General features: G+C 50.2%; 1 protein-coding gene across 1 annotated transcript in view; it reads left to right on the top strand.

The window, feature by feature from the left end:
- The first annotated feature begins 211 nt into the window (after nt 1–211).
- LOC126516602 (PR domain zinc finger protein 12-like) overlaps nt 212–25068 on the top strand; it is a 38611-nt gene continuing 13754 nt past the window's right edge. The window contains exons 1-4 of the mRNA XM_055063823.1: nt 212–245; nt 736–908; nt 4250–4414; nt 20042–20156. Of these exons, the coding sequence (XP_054919798.1) occupies nt 212–245; nt 736–908; nt 4250–4414; nt 20042–20156 (487 nt within the window). The remainder of the gene's footprint in view (nt 246–735; nt 909–4249; nt 4415–20041; nt 20157–25068) is intronic.

Below are 25068 nucleotides of genomic sequence, written 5' to 3'. Positions count from 1 at the left end.
TGACCCAGAATGTTATAAAGCCCCATCATAGTATATTAATGCCGCAAGAAGGTAAACAAAGAGATTGCCCGTCGATTATTGAAATCACGTTTGTTTAAGAAGTCTTGTCTAAAAGTGGTACAGCCTATACTCCTTGTGCTATTTCCCTTTACATGACGTGCCGATGGCGGAAAACAAAATGAATATCGAAAATGGAATAGGCAAATTGACAATGGCAGCAGGCATGGTCACAGACACTGACAGCAGTCAGCAGTCTGTAATCATACGAGCGACTAAAGATATCGGTATCACCAGAAAACGTATCCCAAATGCTTCGCATATCCTGGGGCTGTAGAAGAACTCATCTATAAGTGTTAAATTAAGATGTTTGTTTTCTCTTCCTCTCTCTCGCGAGTATGCAAACATCGGCAGTCAGATCAACGATTAGCTTACGTACATCCCTACTTTGGAACTAGCACGCGTCGTTATCAGTCAAAGGTCATTTCGTTGGACTTTGTTGAGACGGAGCGAGTGCCGCAATATCGGCACAGTTGTTATAGTGCGTTATCAGCACTATAATGCAGACGTTTAAGGACCCGCGCATGCGGTCGACTGCAGTGTTTTTGTTCTAATGATGTGTTCTCAGTTGCAGCATGACTAGTTGATGGAGCTGTTATTCGCTAATGACGTGAGACGGTGGCAGTCATGTCAAGTGTTCATCGGTGTCGTGCCGCTCATTTGGACTGGCGTGCGCAGGGGTTATCGCAGGCACGCCGAGGCAGCTTCGGTTGGGCGTCTCCTCGGTACCCGGCTGCCAAGTAGGCGTGTTCGCCGCCGACCACATTCCGAAGGACACGCAGATGGGACCGTACCCGGGCGCACCAAAGCCGGCGCTAGCCCTCTGCAGAGACCCAGCGCTCGTCTGGGAGGTAAGGCTTGCTTGTGCGCGTGCTCAGATCGCATAAATTGAGAAAAGAGAACAGGTATAGAGAGATTGCAACATAATAATAATAACGCCTCCTTGAAGCCTAAATGACGCGTAGCTTGTGTGAGCTAACGAGGTAGCAGCAGCAGTAGCGAATGACACTCGAATGGCATCATCACCCGTAGCTTTTAGATCTCCCTGCCGCGACGACGAAGGCGATGTATGACGCTTGTTGATGAAAGAATGTCGATGAGAGATGTATGCAAGCAGCAGCGTGACACGCAACTAAATATACTTAAGGCTTCTATGCCCCTTGTGTCACAGCCGCACGTACCGTATCGAGTGGATTGGCCAAGAATTGGCACGTATCTTGCGCGCACAACCAGTGGCCCAATTTGTCGACCACTCGGCAAGACAGCGACAGCCAGGAGAAAGCACCCGCAAAGTGAGGGGAAGAATGACGGAAAGCTCGCTTTTAAGAAGCATATTTCTGGTTAAAAAATATAATGAAACTGTCAGATGTGGACGTGGACAAACAGTAAATGTAAGCTCCTTGTTGATGCAGCGTCGCATCTGGACCTTGCGTTCTATGTTTGGTGTTATGCGCATGCGTACGACGCCGCCCTGGTGTTCACCTCAGGCACATTCATATGATCATGGGCTCCACAGATTGACTATACTACGGCGACAATAAACATATTTAATGCGCACAAAGAGTGCCTGTTCTGACCTCAGCTTGGAGTAGATGCATATCTGCTGATTTCACGAAAGCCTGGTAAGCAATCCTTGCGGTAAGCAATCCTGCTGTCGCACTTTGCTCGCTCAGCACGGCACGGATGGGGCGCCGAAGCATTGTCTGCGGCTGTTCGCGCGTTTTGGCGGTGTGTATTACATGCGTGTTTTGCTACAGTATCGGTGCTTCTTGCGACACTCTTGTGCGTTTTCTATGCTATGTGCATTTTGACGAGTTTACGGCCCGTATTATCCAATTTTATTTGGTGACGCGAATGCACATTTATGCTCCGTTCCTGCAGCGAGAAACTGCCTTGAATGCGCAAGCCTGCTCGCAAGCGAGTAAAGCTCACGTATACTATAGGTTTTCACATTGCACTTGTGAATGTGGTGCTCTGATGAAATAAATAGTGCTAGCTTCATTTTTTTCAACCCGAAATGAGATGCTGCGAGTCTGTATATACAAGGTGTCCCAGCTAACTTTAGCCAGAGTTTTAAAATGTGCGAATGCCGCGTAGCTGGACAGAACCAAGTTAATGTTGCTTGCCGTCGCTTGGAGATATTCAAATTATTTTTTTCATACCGCCGTACGTTAGAACGCCACTCTTCCCTTCTTCCACGCACACGTTGAGCGAGTTTTCAGTATGGCTGCTGGTGTTTCTGCAGGAAAACGGGAGAAGATGAAAACGAATGAAATGAAATTCTGTGTTTTCATGTGCGAAGGCCGGGATGTGATTGTGAGGCCCGCCGTAGATTGGCCGCCTGGATTGCTTTTACCATCTGGAATTATTGAACGTGCGCTTAAATCTTAGTACACGCACGTCTTTCTTTTCTCTTTTCTTTCTACTTCTTTTTCCTTAATCGAACCCGCAACCCCGTGCTTAACAGCGCAACGCCATAGCCGCTAAGCAACCGCGGCGGGTTGAGAGATCACGGTCGAGAATTTCGAAAAGCCCTTTTGAAGGAAAATAAAGAACATGCAAGGGTCTGCAAATGAAGCATTAAACAGCCACGCCAGGTCGTTCTATATACTGCGTTTGTGTAATGGTAACAAAGGTTAGGGCCAAAGTAACATAAAAGTAATCAATCACATTTTAGTAATTGTTCAATTACATTTATGTGGAAGTAGTTGGTCACTGTAATCTATTATATTTCCGAATGAAGTAATTGCAATTGTCATCGCTTACTTTTTTTTCTGTAACGTGCACAAGTCTGTTATCTACATTCCCACTTTCGACTTGCTCAGGGAATTCCTTGACTTACTACTTCAGACTCCTCACGATGCGGGGGATTTTCTTCCTTTTTGTTTGAACGCCCGATCAAGAAATTTTGGGGCCCGGGACGAAATTTGCCTCGAGGCCCCAGTGATGGTAGATATGCTAATGCTGATGATGATGACAACGACGACGGCGATTACGGTGTTAAATTAAGATGCCTAATATATAAGCTGTCCCAAGTTTCGCCTACTCTTTTCGAGTTTATTCTCAGCTAAATAACAGATAAAATAAATTAACATACATTACATTTCGGCAGTCGCGCATGGCCACAGATGGGAAGAGTTGTTATTGAAGGCTTAATTTGTACAGATAAAGAAAATTCATTAAATATCGCCTGGTGAAACCATATAGCCTGAAATTATTTAACATATCTGAATATTACATTGGAAGAGAGGCAGAACGCTATATGAACGAGAGGAAAATCTTAATAATGTTCTTAACGGTCTTCACTTAAGACTTCAAGGTATCATTTGATCTTTGTGAAGACTATGAGAATCAGCTAGAGAATGTTTTCTGAAGTATATTTAATGACGCTTTTGTTTGTTTGTGCTTACAAAGAAGCGATGACTTGCTAAAGCGTTTTTTTGTATGTCGTGCTTCACCGGATCAGCTTACCAGTGCGTCAGTGTAGAATAATAAGGAATTGACCTCGGACATGTTTTCAGACTGTAGTTGATATCGCGGGATGTTTGCTACCTGCTCCTAAGTTGCGGCTCGTTCTTCTTGCTGTAATTAATAAAAAACAGGCGAACTAAAATGGAAGATTTAGTGAACGTCATTCTCCTGCCAACGCCGGTATTGCCACAGCCATGAGGTAACTTGAAAAATACTTAAGACTGTACGCAGTCTACTGCTGAGCAGGCCGTAAAACTGCGAAAGGCGTGTTTACTGTAGTGGGTGACAGGTCCACATGTCTGCAGATATTCATTCTTTTACTGATGAGATTCCATTCAAATAAAGTCAACGCCCTACCCAACGTCGCTACCGAATTTCCAAACTCCCCTACTTTCTCTTATTCTGATCTAGAATAACTCGCTACTTGCGTTTGCTCGCCTAATCAATACAGCCGCCTTACTGTCTCTCAACATCGATGCCTATCATTTTCCTAAAATCCAAAATGGCCCATGGAACGGGGCAAGAAAGTGAGACAAGCTCTCCTAAGGAATCATTTCCCACTCTATTCCTTCTCGCGCGATCCTCAGCTTGCACTCGAGTTTATTTGCTGTCCTCAGAATTGTCTGCTCCATAATTGCATAATTCTAGATTAAGCTCCCAAGGGATGAGTTTTGTTCCCCTTGTCTCCGAGCCGAGGAGTGACGTCGTCGCATGTTCGCAGGCCATCGATGGTGCCAGCGGCCGCGTGCGCTTCTTCGTGGACGGTGCCGATGCGGTGATGCCGTCGTGGATGACGTATGTGCAGTGCGCCCGCCACGAACAGGAGCAGAATCTGGACATGCTGCTGCTCCTTCCCGAAGGCGGCCTCTATTACAGGGTCACAAAGGTGAGCGGCCAGGCGGCGCCGCGCGCATGCAAAACGCCGCTTTGCTATAGCGAAGCAGCTGAGAAGGCAATAGTGCATTGCTTGGTTGATCGATTAATACCATGTGAGAGACGCCGTAGTAGAAGCATCCGGATTACTTGTGGCGTTCCTTGTGCTAAAACTGATCGTGTGCTGCGACAGTCTGCGGTGATAGCGACCGCCTCAGATTGTGTGTCCGTGCTGCCTTTCTCTGAATCTCTTTACCTACCATGTTCCCTATTGCAGAGTAGCAAACGGGATTTGCCCTTCTAGTTAACCTCCACACCTTTCCTCTTAGCTTTGTTTCCCTCTTGACCATTCTGGAAGTTCTAACGGTTACCTAAACCCGAGTACAGGGGAGGTAGGTATTCAGTAAGACTCTACCTAGTGGACATGGCCATCTCCTCTGCTGCTCAAGTGCTGATTGTCTGGGGTAGGTTGGGCGTGCACAGCGACCAGGCGCCACAGCCACTTCATCAGCCACTTCATCAATTGATCACTTCAGCAGCAGACGAAATGGAGATGTCCACTAGGTAGAGTCTTACAGAATACCTGCCCAGGATAGCTTTTGCATTTCCCCGCAGCTGTCGAAGCAGGGAGTCAGATTCCGAGATTCGTGGACGAATATGTCCTGAATGCACTGCCTATACGAAAGACTGCTGCTTTCGATTCCTGTCCTGTCCCCCTGTCTCCTGTCTCCTGTATAAAGACTAAGAAAATACAGAGGCCAGTAATCAAGTCCTATGGTTGCGGATGCAATAACGCTTACTGCTCTTGTTCCCAGGGTACGCTTGATACAGAGAAGAGCAATCAACTTTAGTAAAAAGGAAATTAGGAAAATTACATGCTTTAGTTTTTATGTGCCCCTCAAAGAATTTTTCTTCGGATAACGCACACAACGCGGTTGAAATGTAGGTATTTCAAATGCATAAAGTGATGCTTACGGGATTGGGCCAAATAAAGGGGTGCTCCTGATTAGTTTTGTGCTTAGGTGACATTGCGCAAACATGCGTTGCGCCTAAAAAGCTAGAAATCTGGCTTTCAGAAAGGCAAGCATTGTGAAATCTTAATGTATTACTGAGTTATAGAGTTGGAAACCTCATAAATTAGTTCTTTTTTGCTTTTTTCACATATTAAATACGTTTTGAAAAAAAGCTTAATATATTGTTACGTAGGAAGACGCAGACGAAAAGCTATGTACAAATATATTTACAAGGAAAATACGCTGCGCTTGGCCAAGAGGCAACAGCCCGCGCTAGCTTCTAATCGTCGTCGTCGTCTTCACACTGCTGGCCTTTCGTGATCGCGCATATTGTGCCGTAGCACTACCCCCGGCTGCAAAAGCGCCGTCCCGGAGCGACTAAAGATCGGACTCGGAAGCAGTGTAGTAGGCCTTGAGCCTACTGACGTGTACGACATCACTAGATGCCACAGGAGAGGACGAGGTTGAGGCCACAGGAGCAATTTCGTAAGTCACAGGCGTCACCTGGCGCAGCACGCGGTAGGGCCCTGTGTATCGCGAAAGGAGCTTCTCTGAAAGTCCGACGTGACGAGAGGGCGACCACAGGAGCACGAGCGCACCAGGTGAAAACTGTACGTCACGATGGCGGGCGTTGTACTGACACTGCTGAGTGGTCTGTGAGGCCGTCAGTCGAGCACGGGCAAGCTGGCGTGCATGGTCAGCGAGGGCGATGGCGTCGCGCGCATACTCGCTTGTTGAGACCGCAGCAGGAGGAAGTGCCGTGTCTAGGGGCAAGGTAGGTTCGCGACCGTACAGTAGATAAAAGGGAGAAAATCCGGCGGTGTCGTGCCGGGAAGAATTGTACGCAAATGTTACGTAAGGAAGGGCAATGTCCCAGTCGTGGTGGTCCTTGGAAACGTACTTGGCCAGCATATCGGTAAGAGTACGGTTTAACCGCTCTGTCAGGCCATTGGTTTGAGGATGGTATGAAGTAGTCAGTTTGTGTTGAATGGAGCAGGAACGCACAATGTCAGCGATAACTTTCGAGAGGAAGTTTCGACCACGGTCAGTAAGCAGCTGTCGCGGGGCGCCATGAAGCAAGATAATGTCACGCAAGAGAAAGTCCGCGACGTCAGTGGCGCAGCTGGTAGGGAGAGCCCGAGTGATAGCGTATCGGGTGGCGTAATCAGTCGCGACGGCTACCCATTTGTTCCCAGAAGATGACGTGGGAAAGGGACCGAGCAGGTCTAATCCAACACGAAAGAACGGTTCCACAGGGACGGTGATCGGCTGGAGATGACCGGCAGGTAGCACCTGAGGTGTCTTCCGACGCTGGCAGGGATCACAGGCAGCAACATAGCGTCGAACGGAGCGAGCGAGACCAGGCCAATAGAAGCGGCGGCGGACGCGGTCGTACGTGCGGGTTACCCCAAGATGTCCTGAAGTGGGTGCGTCATGCATCTCAAAGAGCACAGTCTGTCGTAGCTGTTTTGGCACGACAAGAAGAAGGTCAGAGCCGTCAGGGAGGAAGTTCCTTCGATACAGAATGCCACCCTGGAGGACATATCGGCGAACGGATGCGTCGGTAGGTGTAGAGCGCAGACGCTCGATAAGTGCTCGCAGCGATAGGTCTCGGTACTGCTCATCGGCGATGTTACCGAAGGCAGAGACAGAGAAAATGCCGTTGGCGCTACTACTGTCGGCGTCGTCAGGCTCGTCGACCGGGTAGCGAGACAGGCAGTCAGCGTCCTTGTGTAGTCGGCCAGATTTATAGGTGACAGTATACGAATATTCTTGGAGGCGTAAGGCCCAGCGACCAAGTCTTCCTGTAGGATCTTTCAGTGAGCATAACCAGCAAAGCGCGTGATGGTCTGTGACAACGGAAAAGGGTCGGCCATATAAGTATGGGCGGAATTTCGCAACCGCCCAAACTAGGGCCAGACACTCACGCTCAGTGATGGAATAGTTGCGCTCCGCGGGTGAGAGGAGCCTGCTGGCGTAAGCGATAACACGGTCGTGGCCACGCTGGCGTTGTGCCAGTACTGCTCCAATTCCGTGACCGCTGGCATCAGTACGGACTTCGGTAGGCGCAGAAGGATCGAAATGGGCCAAAACGGGAGGCGTTGTGAGAATGTCGATTAGATGAGAGAATGCAGAGGCCTCGTTATCGCCCCACTGGAAAGGAGCGTCTTTTTTCAAAAGGTCGGTTAGTGGTCGTGCTATGGCGGCGAAATTTCTCACGAAACGGCGGAAGTACGAACAAAGGCCGATGAAGCTGCGCACATCCTTGACACACTTCGGAACAGGGAAGTGCGTAACAGCATGGATCTTGCCTGGGTCCGGTTGCACTCCGTTCGCGTCAACGAGATGTCCAAGGACGGTAATCTGGCGACGGCCGAATTGGCACTTCGATGCGTTGAGTTGCAGACCGGCTCGCCGAAAAACGTCCAGGACTGCTGAGAGGCGCTCGAGGTGCGTAGCGAACGTTGGGGAGAATACGATAACGTCGTCCAAGTAGCACAGGCACGTGGACCATTTGAAACCGTGAAGAAGGGAGTCCATCATGCGTTCAAAAGTGGCAGGGGCGTTACATAGACCGAACGGCATCACTTTGAATTGATAAAGACCGTCGGGTGTGACAAAAGCAGTCTTCTCGCGGTCGAGATCGTCCACGGCAATCTGCCAGTAGCCGGAGCGAAGGTCAATAGAAGAGAAATAGCGAGCACCGTGGAGGCAGTCAAGGGCGTCATCAATCCGAGGTAGGGGATACACGTCCTTTTTGGTAACCCTGTTAAGGTGCCGATAATCCACGCAAAAGCGCCATGAGCCATCCTTCTTTTTGACCAGCACTACAGGTGACGCCCATGGACTATATGATGGTTCAATAATGTTCTTGGCAAGCATTTTGCGAACTTCTGCGTGAATAACTTGACGCTCAGCTGGTGACACTCGATACGGGCGGCGATGAATAGGAGGGGCATCGCCGGTATTAATGCGATGTTTGACAGCTGTAGTTTGGGCTAAAGGACGATCGTTAAAGTCAAAAAGATCGTGGTAGGAAAACAGAACGCGGTAGAGTTCACGAGCGTGCTCGGAGGGCAAGTCGGGGGCAATCATTTTCCGTAAGTCAGCGATGGTACAATTTGCCGACTGCGATGGTAGAGGAGTATCGGATGAAGTGTCGTCTACTGCAATGGATGCTACTGAGTGATCCTCGAATGAACAAAGCTGGGCCAAAGACATCCCACGTGGCAGCACTTGTGTCGTCAAGCCAAAGTTGACCACTGGCAGGCAGACGCAATTCGCCGTAATAGATAAAACTGTATGGGGTACTGTGATCCCATGTGTAAGGAGGACGTCTTGCATAGGAGCCGCGATGTAGTGACCGTCGGGGACTGGTGGGGATGATACTAGGTCAACGTAGGTCAGTGCCGAAGGTGGCAAGCGAACGAAGTCGGCGGAACTGAGGCGACTGGGGTGTGGTTCAGCAGGATCCAGAACAGGCAGGTCAAGGCGGAGAGTACTGGCGGAACAATCGATGAGAGCAGAATGTGCGGAAAGGAAGTCTAAGCCGAGGATGATGTCGTGGGGACAGTGGGCGATGACTGTGAATAGCACGATTGTTGAGCGATCGGCGAAGGAGACGCGGGCGGTACACATACCAATTACGGGGGCTGTTCCGCCATCGGCGACACGGACAACAGGCGTCGTGGCGGGCGTGATAATTTTCTTGAGCCGGTTACGAAGGTCAGCGCTCATTACGGACAAATGCGCCCCAGTGTCTATGAGAGCAGACACAGAAACACCGTCGACTTGCACGTCAAGAAGGTTCAGATGAGTGGGCAAAGTCAGTAGAGGATTTGGCGGCGTAGGGAGCAATGCAGCGTCACCTCGAGGCGCTGCATCGTCTAGTTTTCCGGCTGGGAGCGGCGTCCGAAGGGAGTCGGCGAATAGGAGCGACGGGGCTGGGGAGAGCGAGATTGTCGTCGTTGGGGCGAAGGCGAACGAGAATAGGGGCGGTTCGTTGCAGGAGAATCAGTGGCGGCATTATCGGAGCGTGCGGCATAGGGACGAGAAGGGCCACCTGAGGGGCGAGAGTAGGCAGTATAAGTAGGCCGGCTCGGGGAACTCCAGCGACTACGACAGTGCCGAGAAATGTGCCCGATTCGATGGCAGTGGAAACAAATAGGCTTGTCGTCAGCAGTGCGCCATTCAGATGGGTTGCGGAAACGTGGTGGGTAAGAAGATGCGGGACGGGGCGAAATCGAAGAAGCCGGGCGGGTATTAGGGCGATGGGCCGAGCAGATGGTGTGAAGACCCATGTTTTCAAACTCCTGGCGGACAACTGCCTGGATCAGTGAGACCGTGACTGCAGATGTGTTGGTGGGACTGGAGTCGAAGGCAGCCGGATAGGCGGCCTCGATCTCACGCCGGACGATCCTGGTAACATCGGCAGTGTTGTTGGGACGAGGAGCGTCGGCACAGGAAGATGTCGCTGGGGTGTTGGGCAGACGGGCAAACTGCTGGTCAATACGTCGGCTTTTGGCGAGTTCCAGGCGGCGGCACTCTCTTATAACAGCATCCACCGTCGCTACGTTGTTGCAAACGAGCAAGTTGAAGGCGTCATCGGCAATGCCTTTGAGGATGTGGGAAACCTTGTCTGACTCAGTCATGTGGGTGTCAACTTTGCGGCACAGAGCCAAGACGTCCTGAATGTACGTGACATAGGGCTCTGTTGACGTCTGCACACGGCCGGAAAGCGCCTTCTGCGCGGCAAGTTGTTGACCGTAGGGGTTGCCGAACAAGTCTCGAAGCTGTGTCTTAAGTGAATCCCAACTGGTGAGCTCATCTTCGTGCGTGCGATACCAAACTCGAGGTGTGCCACCGAGGTAAAAGACTACGTTGGCGAGCATAATAGTAGGGTCCCACCGGTTATTGCGGCTGACGTGTTCATACAGGCTGATCCAGTCATCGACGTCTTCCCCATCTTGGCCCGAGAATACGCCAGGATCACGGGGAGCGGGGAGAGTGATGTAGGTCGTCGAAGTGGCAGCAGGTGTCGGAGCCGGCGGAGTCGGGTTGTCGTCGCCGGGAGCCATGAAGGAAGGCTCGACGTACCGTCCACTGCGAAGCTCCGTGACGAGGTACAGGGAACGTCCACCTCCACCAGATATGTTACGTAGGAAGACGCAGACGAAAAGCTATGTACAAATATATTTACAAGGAAAATACGCTGCGCTTGGCCAAGAGGCAACAGCCCGCGCTAGCTTCTAATCGTCGTCGTCGTCTTCACACTGCTGGCCTTTCGTGATCGCGCATATTGTGCCGTAGCAATATTAAAGCTGCTTGATATATCAGCTAGACGCCGAGGCTCTTTCAAATGCAAAAAAATCTGAGCAGAAATCAATGCAATGGAATCCAAGCAAATCGATTTCTCCATTCCCATGTATGCTTAGATGGAAGCTCTCAAGGTCAACGTTCCGCTTAAGAAGGAAATTTTCGAATTTACCGTAAATTTTCGCTTATAACCCACACCAAAATTTCAAAAGAAATGTTGCATTAAAGTTGGGGCGCGGATTATATGCGAGTTTTCACCATGAAGTGTGACTTCACGGCAGCAAGCCGCGTGCTGCCGTGAAGCCACACCTCAAGGCAAGGGTCTGCGCCATTTAGTTTCGTTATCGCTTAGGGACCCCACCTCCTCCCCACCCTTGCTTGTCGAAGCTCCATTCTCCCCTCTTTCCTGGTCGCCCATTCTCCTCCGCTTTACGGGTCACCATTTTGCGTTTAGTAGTTAGCGAATAATAGCGCGCGTTGGCGGCAAACTCCTACGTCACTCGTTCGCGGCGCTCCCTCAGTCTGCGCGTAGCGCTACGCGATACAGCGGTGGGCCAAATCAGCGTTGGGATTTTCGGCACGGTCGCGTTTGCTCCGTCGCCGTTGCTGATGCGAGGGCTTCTCCGTCCGCGCTGTCACCCGCTATCGTACGAGTGCTAGCTGCCAAGTGATCCGATTCACGTCGGATATCATGCGACTGATTCGTGCGCGACAACGCCCACGCCGTATGAATCCAGCTCTGTAAGCGTCGTCGAAGAATGGGGAACAGAGCCGCTGGGCGAAGATACGACGTGGACGACTTGTGCATTCGCGAACGGAGACTTTTTTTTTTTTTGCAACGATTTGTGCAGTGTTGTATGCAGTGAGTGAGTGAGTGAATAAACTTTTATTTGGTCCAGCAAAGCGCGATAAAACGCGCACCCGGCTAATCCCACGACGGGACTGACAGATCTAGTCTGCCGGCCCGATCGCGGGCGCGCTGGACGGCCAGGATTTGATCCTCAAAGACAGGACTTCGCAGGAGCGCGTCCCACTCTTCCTTGGTGAACGTCGGGCCCAGCGACCCGCACTCCCAGAGCATATGAGGCAACGTAGCTACCTCACCACAGGCCACGCAAGAACAATTTGGATAAATCTCTGGATATATGCTATTAAGGGACGCCGGATTTGGGTACGAGTTCGTTTGTAGAAGTCTTAGTGTGACCGCCTGCGGCCTGCTTAGCTTGGAGTGAGGCGGGGGGAAAACCCTTCTCTCTAAGTAAAAGAATTTCGTGATTTCGTTGTGTGTGAGAGGAGCGTCTCTGTGTCCGGGGAGAGAGTCGCCCGATCCGAGGGCAGCGCGGTCGGTAAAGCCACGCGCAGCCTCGTGGGCAGACTCGTTGAGGTTCAGAGGAACCCCCGCAATCGCCCCGACATGTGCAGGGAACCAAAGGATCGAGTGCATGGAGGTGTTGCCCTGTTTGGCGCCTGTCAGAATGTGAACTACCTGCCGGGCTACCCGGCCTTTCTGGAATGCCCTGATGGCGGCTTTCGAATCGCTATACACCCTGTCTCTCCGACCGTCTTGCATGGCGAGTGCAATGGCCACTTGCTCGGCCACCTCTGGGTTCGTCGTCCGGACGGAAGCACAGTTGATGACTTTGCCCAGCGTGTCAATGACGGAAACCGCAAAAGCCTTGCCGTCTCGGTATGCAGCTGCGTCCACGAAGCTTGCTGCGATTTTGTCTTTGTTTATTTGCTTTAGTATATTAAGTGCTCTTGCCTTGCGACGACCTGCGTTGTGAACGGGATGAACGTTGCGGGGCAAAGGGGCGACCACGATCTTCTCCCCTATTTCTCTGGGGATTTGGGCGTCTTCAGCCAAGTTCTTGGTTGGTGCGAGTCCGATCTCCTCGAGGATACGCCTGCCGGCTGGCGTGGTGGACAGCCGAGTTAGCTGGGCCCGTTCCTGAGCCTCGGCCATCTCCTCCATGGTGTTGTGTATGCCGAGCCGAAGGAGGTCCTCTGTATGCGTTCTGACGGGCAGCCCGAGGGCTCTCTTGAAGAATTTTCTAATGAGGGCATTAAGCTTTTCCCGCTCGGCTCTGAGCCAGTTGTGCATGGCCACCGTGTAGGTGAAGTGACAAAGCACAAAGGCGTTGATGAGCCGAAGCAGGTTGTCCTCCTTGAGGCCACGATGTCTGTTCGTGACCCTTCGGACGAGGCGAAAAGCATTGTCGGTTTTCGCAATTATCTTGCGTAACGCAGTGCCGTTGCCGCCGCGTGATTCTATGAACATACCCAGGACTCTGATGGTGTCGACCCTGGGTATCGGGTCACCGCTCCGAGTGAACAGGTGAATGTCACTTTCTGAGACCGGTTTCCAGCCCTTGGGTCTGCGGCCTTTTTCTTTTCTATAAAGGAGAAGCTCAGATTTGGTCGGGGAACATCTGAGTCCGGTGGGTAGCAGGTACTGCTCTGTGACGTCTACCGCCTCTTGCATGGCGCTTTCCACTTGCCCTTCGCTACCGCCGGTGCACCAGATGGTGATGTCGTCTGCGTAGATGGTGTGTTTGATTCCTTCAACTTGGGCCAGATTCCTCGAGAGGCCGACCATGCAGATGTTGAAGAGAGCAGGCGAAATGACCGAGCCTTGCGGCGTGCCCCGTGCGCCCAGGAGCACCTCGTCGGAGACAAAGTCGCCGATCCGCAGCCTCGCTTTCCTCCCCGTCAGGAACGAACGGACGTAGTTATATAGTCTGGGGCCCAGCTTGAGGTCTGCCACGGAGGCCAGAATGTATTCGTGGAGAACGTTGTCAAACGCTTTCTCGAGGTCGAGTCCGAGCAGGGCCCTGGTGTCTCTGGTACTGCCATCGATGATTTGATGTTTGATCATCTTCATGGCGTCCTGCGACGAGAGGCCGGCACGAAAGCCAATCATGTTGTAAGTATAGATGTTGTTCTCTTCGAGATATCTGTTTAGCCTGTTGAGGACGACGTGCTCCGCCACTTTCCCAACGCAGGAGGTGAGAGAGATCGGTCGGAGGTTGTCCACGTTCGGAGCCTTGCCGGGTTTGGGGATCAGGACGACGTTGGCGCTCTTCCATTGCTCTGGGACGCTGCCGTTTTTCCACGTCTCGTTGATCTTCTCGGTGAGGTATGCGATCGAACCGTCGTCAAGGTTCCGCAGCATCTTGTTGGTGATTCTGTCGGCACCTGGCGCACACTTCCCCTTGAGCGCGAAAATGGCTTGCCTAATTTCCCCCACGGCGAAGTCTTCGTCCTATTCCGGACGGGCTGGTCCGAGGTAGTCGGGAAACCGGTCTTCCTCGTCGCCATGCTTTATGGGAAGGTATTTCTCCATGAGCTTGGCAACCAGCTCATCCCCGGAACAGGATATGGTAGCTTCGTGAAAGGCTCTGGCGAGCGTGTGTCTCTGACTGGATCTGGTGCTGCCCTCGTCGAGAAGATGTTTAAGCATGCCCCAGGACTTGCCGTTACGCATCTGCCCGTCGATCGAGTCACAGACCTCGTCCCATTGCTGCTTGCCGAGGGTCCGACAGTGATCTTCGATGGCCTTGTTAAGTTCGGAGATCTTTTTCCTCAGTCTTCGGTTAAACCTTTGTCCCTTCCATCTCAAAAGCAGCGCCTGCTTGGCCTCGATCAGATGGGCCAGCCTACTGTCCATCTTTTCTACCTCCAGGTCGCTGACGATCTTCTTAGTGGATGACTCGGCGTCACTCTTGATTCGCTCGCACCAATCTTCCAGGTCTTTTGGGACGGGTGCGCTGTCGTTGCCGCGGAGCTTGCGAAAAAGGTCCCAGTCCGTGACAGTGAATTGTCTGGATTTACTTCGGGTGACTTCGAAGCGGGTCTCGAGCACATAATGGTCGCTACCAAAATTTATTGCGGTGTTGCTCCACTCGGCTCCCTCGACGTTCTTCACGAACGCCAGATCGGGGGTGGTGTCCCGGCTAACCGAGTTGCCGATTCGGGTGGGGAACGCCTTGTCCGTGATGAGCGTGAGGTCCATTTCGTTGGCGTTCTGCCACAAACCCCGACCCTTGCTCGTGTCGTAGACGTAGCCCCACACGCCGTACGGTGCGTTGAAATCTCCGACGACGACCAAGGGATGGGTGCCGGCCAGGTCGACGGACTTCTTGAGTATCGTTTTGAACTGCTGTTGCGAGTCCCTAGGATTGCTGTAGATGTTTAGTATGAACACGCTGTTTCTCCGCTGGTTGCGTTGTCTCGTATTGAGCAGAACCTCCGCCATGACGTATTCGACCTTGCAACTCGCCAGCTTCAGGTCGTGAGACAAGTGTGTAAGCCTCCTGTCAACTAACGTGCACACTCCCCGACCTTCGGCCTGCACGGAGACGGCACGATAACCAGAGAGGGATGCGGCAGAGACGAGGGTTTCCTGTGATGCTATTACTTGTGGTTTGTTACGTAGCGACCTTAAATATTGCTGCAAAGGAGCCCTCTTATTGGAGTACCCCCTGCAGTTCCACTGCCAAATTTTGAACTCCTCTTTGGCACTATCCATGATTAGATAAATTGTCCGGGGTACCCGCTGTAAGCAGAGGTGCACGCAAGAAGTTCCCCCCACTCTGACATGCCGATGTGCTCGTAGCCCTGATTTGAGTCCCCGACGCGTTCGGAACAACGACCTGCATCGGAGTTACGGACGTATTATTCGGAATCACCAGACGCTCGAGGGCGTCCATGCGATCGGCCAGCGCGCCTAGGCCTCTCCTCGGGTCTCCTAGGGCGACTTGCACCTGTGCTAAGCCTTGTTGTAACTGCTGCGCGCTCTTAGTGAGCGTGGCCAGCATGCTTTTGATCTCATAAGTTTGCGAATCTGAATCGTCCTTACTGGAAACTGCCCTACGCTTGGCGGCGCCGGCCGAGTCGCAGGCCGGAACTGGTGCTTCTGTGGCGGTCGGCGCCGACGCGTTGGATGTAACACTCTGACTGATTACTAATTTCTTAATCTCTATCATTTCGCTAGCCATCTTTCTGATCATTTCTTTTAAGTCCGCGTTTTCCTTCATAAGGCGCGCTACCTCTGCCTCCCTGGATTGCTCTGGAAGCGGGTCGCGTGGGCCCCGGGTGGATCTCGCATGGGCGCCGCCAGCAACCATATCTGCCCACGATAGCGTCGACTTTCTCTTCCTCTGCTGGCCGGCACTGGACCCATACCGGGCCCATGAGACAGAGCGGCTCCTGGAGCGGCTTCCGGATCTGCCCCTGGACATAGATCTGCCCCTGGACCGGGATCTGCCCCTGGACCTGGAACGGCGTCCGGAAGGTGGAGAGGGGCTCCTGGATCTAGAGCTCCCGCGAGTCGCGGAGGGACCGGCGGCGGCCGGGAGTTGTCGCTCGCCCATGGCGAGGGCCGGAGACTTGCTTCTGTTGGCTCGGGATCGGTCCCGGCGCCTGCGTCTGACGAGGTACGGCGTCTGGTACCTCTGCTTGCACTCCTTGGCAGCGGTGAAGTGTCGGCCTCCGCACAGCCTGCATTTGGGGTCGCACTTGTGTTGTTCGTCCGGGTTGGCGATGCCGCATCCCCTGCACATAGTTTCGTCCGGCGAGGGGCAGACGTCCGCTCGATGCCCGAGGCGGCCACAGGCGTAGCACACCTCCACTTGCTTCCTATATAATGCACACCTGACAAGTGTGCCGCCGTACGACACGTAGTTTGGCACCTTGTAGCCGTCGAAGACCACAACCACGGTGCCCGTGCTCTTGATTCGTTTGGCTCCCAAGGCCAGCGGGTTCTTTGAGTTGACAATCTTGCGATCGAGCTCCTCCGGGCCTTCACTTGGTGCGATGCCGCGGATCACGCCTTTGCACGTAGAGTTGGGCGCTGCCTCGTACGCGTTCACCTCGTGCTGCTGACCGCCAACAGCGATGCACTCGACCCTGACGTAGAGGGTCGCATTCTCTCTGCTGGGGGTGCTGATGACCATGATATTTTGTTGGAAATTAGGGCACATCGTGTCCGAGTCCCGCTTCGCCTGGTCGAAACCGACTGCGTTCCATATGGCCTCGGCCACAACTGTCGGCCCCACCTTGCTGATGTTCAGACCTCCCTTCGGCCTGACGATGATCTTCGCGTCTTCTTTGGGCAGCGGAGGCATCCTTCCACCCCGAATAATTTTGGCTTTAGCGCTGCTGCGGTCTCGGCGACCCTTTGCGGTCGCGTTGTCATTTGGCTTAGCGCCGGTAGAAATGGCACCAACTCGCTCGACGGGCGCCGATTTGGCTCCGGAGCGCCTGGCAGCAACTGTTTGCCATCCGGGATCCTTGGAAAATTCCTCGGGAGTCAGAAGCTCCCCTTCCACTTCACATTCCATCACTGCAGACACTGACGAGAAAAGCTGGCGCCGCAGCAGCACTTCGCCGCGCTAACACAAGCGCGGCTAGGGTTAGCGTCGCAGCGGCGTGGTCTGGACGGAAAAGGCCGATAATATCGCAACAAGGCCACCCACCTTCAAGAGTCGGGTGTCTACAGGATCGCCACAACTTAAAGAGTCCGTTGGCACTAAAATAGTCGCACTGGGCTCAAATTAAATCACCGAAACCATTTTCAGAAGCGGGAGTCGGTCTTCGACGCTTACTGGCACGTTCGTCGTCGTCGTCGTCGCATTCTACGCAGGGATATTTTTTTTTTCTTTCAGGGCTGTTGTAATTGGGGGTGCGCATTATACGTGGTGGCGGGTAATACGCGCAAGAATACGGTGTGTTTGGTGTAGACTCGCCGAATATAATTTACCACCAAAGGGTCTGAAGCAGCTGTGCAAGTCGAATTATGAATTTGTTGCCCTGCTGAACATGGGAGACGCGCTGGTCCAAATCCCTGCAGCTGATCCTGATAGCGGCGGAATGCAGAAACAGCGCATTAAGTCTAGGTTAGAAAAAAAAACCCCGAAAGGGTCACATTTAACTGTGAGCCTTCTACTATACATAATATACGGCATCCCTCATAACCCACTGGCCATCTGAGGGAATCTGAGATTCAATACTTTAAATAATTTGTATTTGACAAAGATTTAGCGAAAGCTAAGCTTAGGGCAGAACCCTATTTCTACTAATATAACGCGAGTTTCTTTCTTTTTCTTTCTGTCTTCAATATTTTCAGCCTGAACGCGCCTCGCGTTATACTCGGGTTCGTGACATTAATATAACGAGCTTTTTTGCATTATTTTTTTTTCTTGCGCTTCAGAATGCAGCGAGCTGAGACACCCGACACCACCGCGATCAGTATGCCGCGTACGCAGTCCTTCTGCGCGTGCCGCCTGTGTGCATTTCGCTCCGTTTCTTCTCTGTTGATTTATGACGCTGTTAGTGCGGCATCGGTGTCATTACGGCGTATTATTCGCAACCTCGAGCATGACAATCGGTCCTATTGTGCGAGCGCGTCAAACGAGCCGTCTTCCAAGTGGCGCGATTGATCACAGCGCAATCCGTGGAAGGCTTTGCATTCTTCGATTGTATACTGCGAGCACTTCTGATGTGCTACCTGCCAAATGGCTTAGGTGACATGGTGGACTGAGCCGTTCTCGCGAACTGTCTGTTGACTTAAGACGCTGTTAGGCCCGCATCAGTGTTATTACGGCGTATTTTCTAAAATTTTCAGTGTTCGACATTCTTTTTTAAAATATCGACGGCCTAAATCGAAAATACACTTCCTATAGTGACTAGACATTAACGTTTTTTTTTAAACGCAGAAATTTCATTCCGACGAAAAAAAACTAAAGCAAGACAAGCAGGTTATATTGATCTCACGAAACCGAGTATAACACGAGGCGCGTTCTGAGGCTGTGACCTCAGCAGTGACAACGAGGAAGTTGTGCATGCACTCTTTCTTTCCCTTTAATGATGAGGCGGCAGTTCGCAGTAATTATGAAGTAAGCACCATGCGGGCATTCGCTTTCTTTAGCGTCTTTTACTGTTTCATTGCGCCATCACTTGACGAAGGTTTAGGTAAGGGGCTCCTGTCCGACAACATGGGAAAGGAGAGATCGTTTTTCTCGTCAGTGGCTTCGTTGAGCGGGATGAAATTTCAGCGTCTAAAAGAAAAAAGTTAATGTGTAGTCACTCTAGCAAGTGTATTTTCTATTTAGGCCGTCGATATTTTAAAAAGGATGTTGAACACTAAAAAATTTAGAAAAACTAACTGTCAAGCTTACAACTCTAGCTCAGCGATAAAAAAACGTTATAAAGTTCTGTAAACTTCATTTCATAATGCATCTAAAGCGGACAAAATTGATAGATTATGCACCCCTGTGAAATTTATTACTAATTTGTGAATAGGACTTTAAAACTTAAATTATGGGGTTTAACGTGCCAAAACCACTTTTTGATTATGAGGCACGCCGTAGTGGAGGACTCCGGAAATTTCGACCACCTGGGGTTCTATAACGCGCACCTAAATCTAAGTACACGGGTGTTTTCGCATTTCGCCCCCGTCGAAATGGGGCCGCCGCGGCCGGGATACGATCCCGCGACCTCGTGCACAGCAGCCGAATAGGACTTTTGTATAACGCATAAACAGTGTCACAAATTCACGTAAGCTGTACCTTATTACACCAAGTTTGTCCGCATTAGGTGCTCTAACTGATGTAGTCGACAGAACTGAAATATCTATTTTAGGTGCAGAGTTACAAATTTGTAAACTCCAAGCCTCTATTTTTTTTTTTTTTGCCAATGTGCGGAAATTTTCTAAAATCATGGAGGGCCTTAAATCAAGATTTGGAACAAATAGTCACTAGAATTCAACTTTATCTCTGAAATGCATCAAGTTTCTCTAAAATTGGTCACGATGTTATCTCAGAAAAGCATTTCTTTGTTTTACGTGTATTAAATGGGCGGCATCAAAGATTGGCCCGAGCTGAATATTTCTCTTAATATTTTATGATATATTTCTTTCCTCTTCTTAGACTCCGTAAGTATACCCTGGTATTATATTCGGGGTTGGTTTATTTACGTGCAGAAAGCGCATATTGCGTCTATGCATCTTACCGGCTGGCTGTTTAGCATGTATCACGTCGGCGGAACACTCGCAAACCTTCGCAACTCCTAATCATAGGTTAACAAAATTCCTTGCTAGGCTAGTTGGTTCATACTAATAAATGAATACTGGTAAGCGCATGCAGTTTCAAGACGGGACAAGAGAAAGACACCGTGTCCCATGTGTCGGTGTCTTCTCTTGTCTCGTCTTGAAACTGCTCTTGCCAGTATTCATTTACTCTAATCGTGCATGCTTTTATATCAGTCAGAAAAGTAACTTGCTGGAAGCTCTGATTTGCCCAACCGCCTCGCAGGCCATTCACCCGGACGAAGAGCTCCTGGTGTGGTACGACGGCGAGCTGCCTCACTACATGGGCATTCCAGATGCCTTGCTGCCATCGGACACGCCGGTAAAGGAGAAGCCGCAAGGTTGTACAGCTGTTTAACCCATTTCTTCTCTATCAAAGTTGAAGAAAGGCAATTGTGCGCTGACCACCACACAGATTTCAAGTTGACGAAAACAGGATTGACGCAAACACAAAGCACAGCCAAAATAGCGCTATTCGGTTCAATGATTGCACTCGGCATAAGCTCTTCTCGTAAGCTCCATCACCCATTTTCGTTGCCTCGGACACATCGAAAAGACAGTTTACCTGACTCACGGAAGAACTTGGCCCGCACGGATTTTAGTCACTTCTTTGTAGTTTTTATCTGCACCCATGGAAGAACGTTGTTTCCCAGAGATCACTTTCACGTAAATCACTTTCAAATGACGATATACTGCCTAATCCGCCAAGCAGAACACCCGTAGCTCCAGTGATGGGTCGTGCCAGACCTCACGTCACGCAAACGAGATAGTATCAGCGATCGACAGAGGATTCGGCCAGACCATGTTGCACTGTTGCCTCAACAAACAAACAAACAAACAGACAAACAAGAAAGAAGCCCATAGAACGCCTTTTTTAAGCTTCCACTCGAGAAGTTTTTATATGGTCACCCAGAGCTACGAAGTGTGCGTTTTGTGCCACAGGTACAGGATCCCTTTTTTCTGTTTATGCATTTTGGTAGTGCTTTAAACGTTTCTATTTAAAACTTCAAATACTGTCCTTCGGACCTTGGTTAGTCTCGCATAAATAAGGAAGTTTAGCCTGGATCCACTATATAGGAGAAGGGGAAATTAGAGTGGCAACCGCGAACCCTCGCCATGAGACCATCCCGGTCAGATGCAGGGAAGTAAAGAAGGCACAAAATATAGAATGGCAGCCCGATTGACTTACACTCTTAAGCAAAATTACACCCTTTGGGTCGCATCTTGCCGCACAACAATAATCGTCATCTGTCTTGTCCGCATTTCCTTCCTTAAAGGGAAGCTGAAGAGTCTGTCGAATTCAATAAGACGCTCATATACGGATGCGGGAACCTTATAAACCATGTATGTAAAATTTGGGCTTTTTTTCAATTCGGAGCGACGTAATCGTCGGTTGAAATTGCGCTGTAGCTCCGCCCCCCGTCGAATGCCGCGCGCTGCTGCTGACGCTGACGATGCGAGCGGACACCGGAAACCGCGGTGTTGTGACGTCAACTCTAGTGTTTCGTTCCTTCGCAGCGTCCGCGACCGTGCCTGACCGCGCTTGTTTCTGCGTGCGTGCCATCGTAATCTGCTTCGATCGACCCTGCATTCCTTTCTTGGTTCGTCTGCGTGTATGTAGAGTGCTAGTCAACGTGCGTGGTAGTCAACGTGAGTGGTAATCAACGTGAGTGGTAGTCAACGTGGTAGTCAACAGATGAAGGTCACTACACGTACTGCATGAACCGGGAAGCTTTTCGCGCGTTTAAACCGTCTTTGTAGATTGCCGACAGCTTTGGACAGCGCACAAATGCCGACGATCGCATCCCCGCTTACGTTCCACGTGGAGGCATGCAGGAACACAACACTACAGTTGTTTGACCGGAAACGAGCTCACTAGATCGGCGAAAGATAAGCGAGATCACTAGATCGCTTTGCAAAAAACATACTCACCAAAGAGCATTTCCAACACGAGGGGATTCCAAGACTTTGCTTTCGTTCGCGTCGAAAGCACTGCTCGCACCAGCATCGTTTACTTCTTCGAGAGGCCGGCTCTTCGCAATCGGCTCGTACATGTAGGGAGTAACGCCGAACTCCTCAGAAAAACGCAGTCTCTTTAAATTTTCCATTACCGTCTCAGAAAAACAGCACCAAACTACCTGGCACCGCGCTTCATGTGTACCGGCAGCGGTCGGTTACTAGTGTTGACGTCACCAGGCGCCCGACCAATCACAGGCGGAAACGAGACGCGCGAGCTGGGCGTGTCCGCTGCTGCACTTTTCGTCAAAATAATATATATTTGCGCTTTCTTTCGCTCAATTTCGATACGATATTCGAATTCGGAGGGTTGAAAACCATTATGTACAGATGTTCACTCATTTTTTCTGGAAAACCTTTCAGCTTCCCTTTAATGCTGCGAGCCCGGTACTTCCATGTCACGAACGGCATGCGCGTTATCAGCATGGCAGAGCATTCTCGCCAGGAAAGTAGCGAGCGCAGCGTTTTCAAGAAGGGAAACGCAAGCAAGACAGATGACGATTGTTGTTGTGTGGCAAGATACGACCCAAAGGGTGTACATTTGTTTAAGAGTGTAGTATGGCCGCAAAATATTTGAAGCCTAGGAGGTTCAGTCGATTGCCTAAAAAAACTTTTAAAAAGCGAGCCAGTAGTGCAGTGGTGGTGTAGAGGTAGAGCATCCGCCTCGCGTGCAAGAGGACCGTGGTTAGAATCCCCGTGCCGTGCAATTTTTCCACCGGATAAAAAAAATCCGCGTGTTGATAAAATTGCATAAACAGGCCTGGAGTGCGGCCTGATCCCGGTGAGCATAACCGGTAACGCACTCCCTCACCAGAGTAGGATTGGCCACCCTGGTGCAGTACTTGGTCACAACCTCCTGTATGATTACAACAATAAAACCCCGGCCCCTCATTCCCCAGCAGCTGCGAAGCAACTGACCACGGCGGTGCTCAGACCTGCAACGTAGCCGAGGGTGTTAGGAATCCCTGGTTCCGGACAGGCCGCCATTGGAATCTGAACCTGGCAACGCTTAACGCTAGAACGTTATCTAGTGAGGCGACTCTAACAGTGCTATTGGAGGAAATAGAGGGCAGTAAATGGGATATAATAGGGCTCAGTGAAGTTAGGAGGACAAATGAAGCATATATAGTGCTAAAAAGCGGGCACGTCTGGGCTTAGCGGAGAGACGAGAACTAGGAGTCGGATTCCTGATTAATAAGAATATAGCTGTTAACATACAGGAACTCTATAGCATTCACGAGAGGGTGGCAGGTCTTGTTGTGAAATTGAAGGTCATCCAGGTCTACGACCAAGGAAGTCGAAAGCTTCTATGACGGCGTGGAATCGGCGATGGATAAAGTCAAAACAATATACGCTATACTGGTGGGCCACTTCAATGCCAGGGTAGGCAAGAGGCAGGCTGGATACAAGTCAGTGGGGGAATATGGCATAGGCTTTAGGAATAGCAGGGGAGAGTTATTAGTAGAGTTTGCAGAACAGAATAATATGCGGTCCGAATTAACGAGTTTCATTGCATTAGATAATGCGTACTCCTGCCGGAACCAAAAGACGAGTCCGAATTATCCGATTTTCCGAATTAATGATGGTCAAATTAACGAGGTGCTTACAACATAAATATATGAAATCTTGTCATCTAGCAAGGAGTGATTGTTAAGCAATTTGGCCACCAAAGCTAGTCGACAAACTGTGACTGCCTTTGTTTATCAATTCGAAGGCAAGCGATGCAGCCTCGACTGGTATTTTTTTAATTAGGAACACGAAAAGTGGACGCCAAGTACCTCTGACCACATCAGAGCGAACACGGCACATATGACTTTTGTAGCCGAACGTGTTCAGGCTGTCAAAAGCGGTAATACGCAACACCACAAGAATTTGTTGGCGCTCGTGTAGGCTTTCAATTGTAATTATGAAGGTATTTTCTACTTGGATCGTCATATGACAGGCTTTGGGCTCCAGGGAACAGGGCACAAAGTGTCCTGCTTCCTGTATATCGCACGTCATTGCATGCCGCAATGCATGTTGATGTGTCGCATTGCACTTCCGTGCGACATATCTTTCAAAATACATTTGCGTGAAGGATATCAACGCTATTTTTAGATTTAATGACTACGTAAGAGGAAATATTTATTTTTGTAAATTGCATGAAACGTATCTTTTAACACTGCAGGACTCCCTCATGAATTTAACACGTATTGATATTTTATGTGCAATGGTTGTATGGTTTACCCGGCCTACACCAAACACAAGTCCCCTTGCGTCAAAGCGTGCGTCTCTTGGCAATAAAACGCAGACCCCAACACCGCTTCTCTGACGTCTATAACGATGACGAAGCCAGCTTAGTCGTCGGCATTCCTGGCCGGCAAGCTTGTGTGCACGTCGGAGAAAAGCCGGTGCTGACACAAAAATTCAAGAAAGATTCTTTTAAATTTAAAAATACAGTTGAAACTCGATTTAACGAAGTGATGACAACACTCGAATTATTCTGTTATATCGGGAAGTTCGTAAAATTGAAAAATAAATTGATCGGTCCTTCGAAATCTGAAATTCTAACATAGTGACACGCAAAAGCTTCTGCGACATTTTATTTGCCGCTAATCCAGCCATCCGTCGCATAAACCGTGAAATAACGAAAGCAACCACCGCCGCCCCTACCGATGCGGTGTTGAGTTCGCTGTTCCGTGCACGGGTGCGGCTTGCAGCCTCGTCAAAATAAAGCTAGGGCCGTGACCATGGCACCGAGATGTTTTAACACGATAGCTTTAAAGCGCACGGTCGAAGAAAACCTTTTTGTGTCAAAATTAGAAAGAAATCACCGCTTTTTTTACTCATTTATTTCACGAAAAACTTCGTTAAATTGAGTTTGGCCAAGGTAGTTTCGTTATTCAGGGTTGATGACAATAGTGAACCTCATGGGTATCTGCCAGGGAATGGAAGTTTCTTTGTTATATTAGGAACTTCGCAAAATTGGGTTTCGTTTGATCGAGTTTCAACTTTAATACCTTCTTCAACTTCACCATGCATAGCAGACATGTAGAGCTGTCTAACGACATATCGCGTATACTTTTAAGCCAAACAACAAAGCTGCTTTTTGACCTCGAACACGAAGCTTCTTCCAAAAGATTAGGATTTTACAGTTTCTTTACAGGCGATCAGCTGAACCCCCAAAGCTAATAATATTTTTCTGCTATACTACGTCAACTGGCCTACCATTCTATGTTTAACTTCTGTTTTGTGAAT

This window comes from Dermacentor andersoni, chromosome 1 (assembly GCF_023375885.2).
Source record: "Dermacentor andersoni chromosome 1, qqDerAnde1_hic_scaffold, whole genome shotgun sequence".
NCBI classification, from domain to species: Eukaryota; Metazoa; Arthropoda; class Arachnida; order Ixodida; family Ixodidae; genus Dermacentor; species Dermacentor andersoni.
Note: the sequence above shows the minus strand (reverse complement) of the source record. Positions and strands in the feature narration are given on the sequence as shown.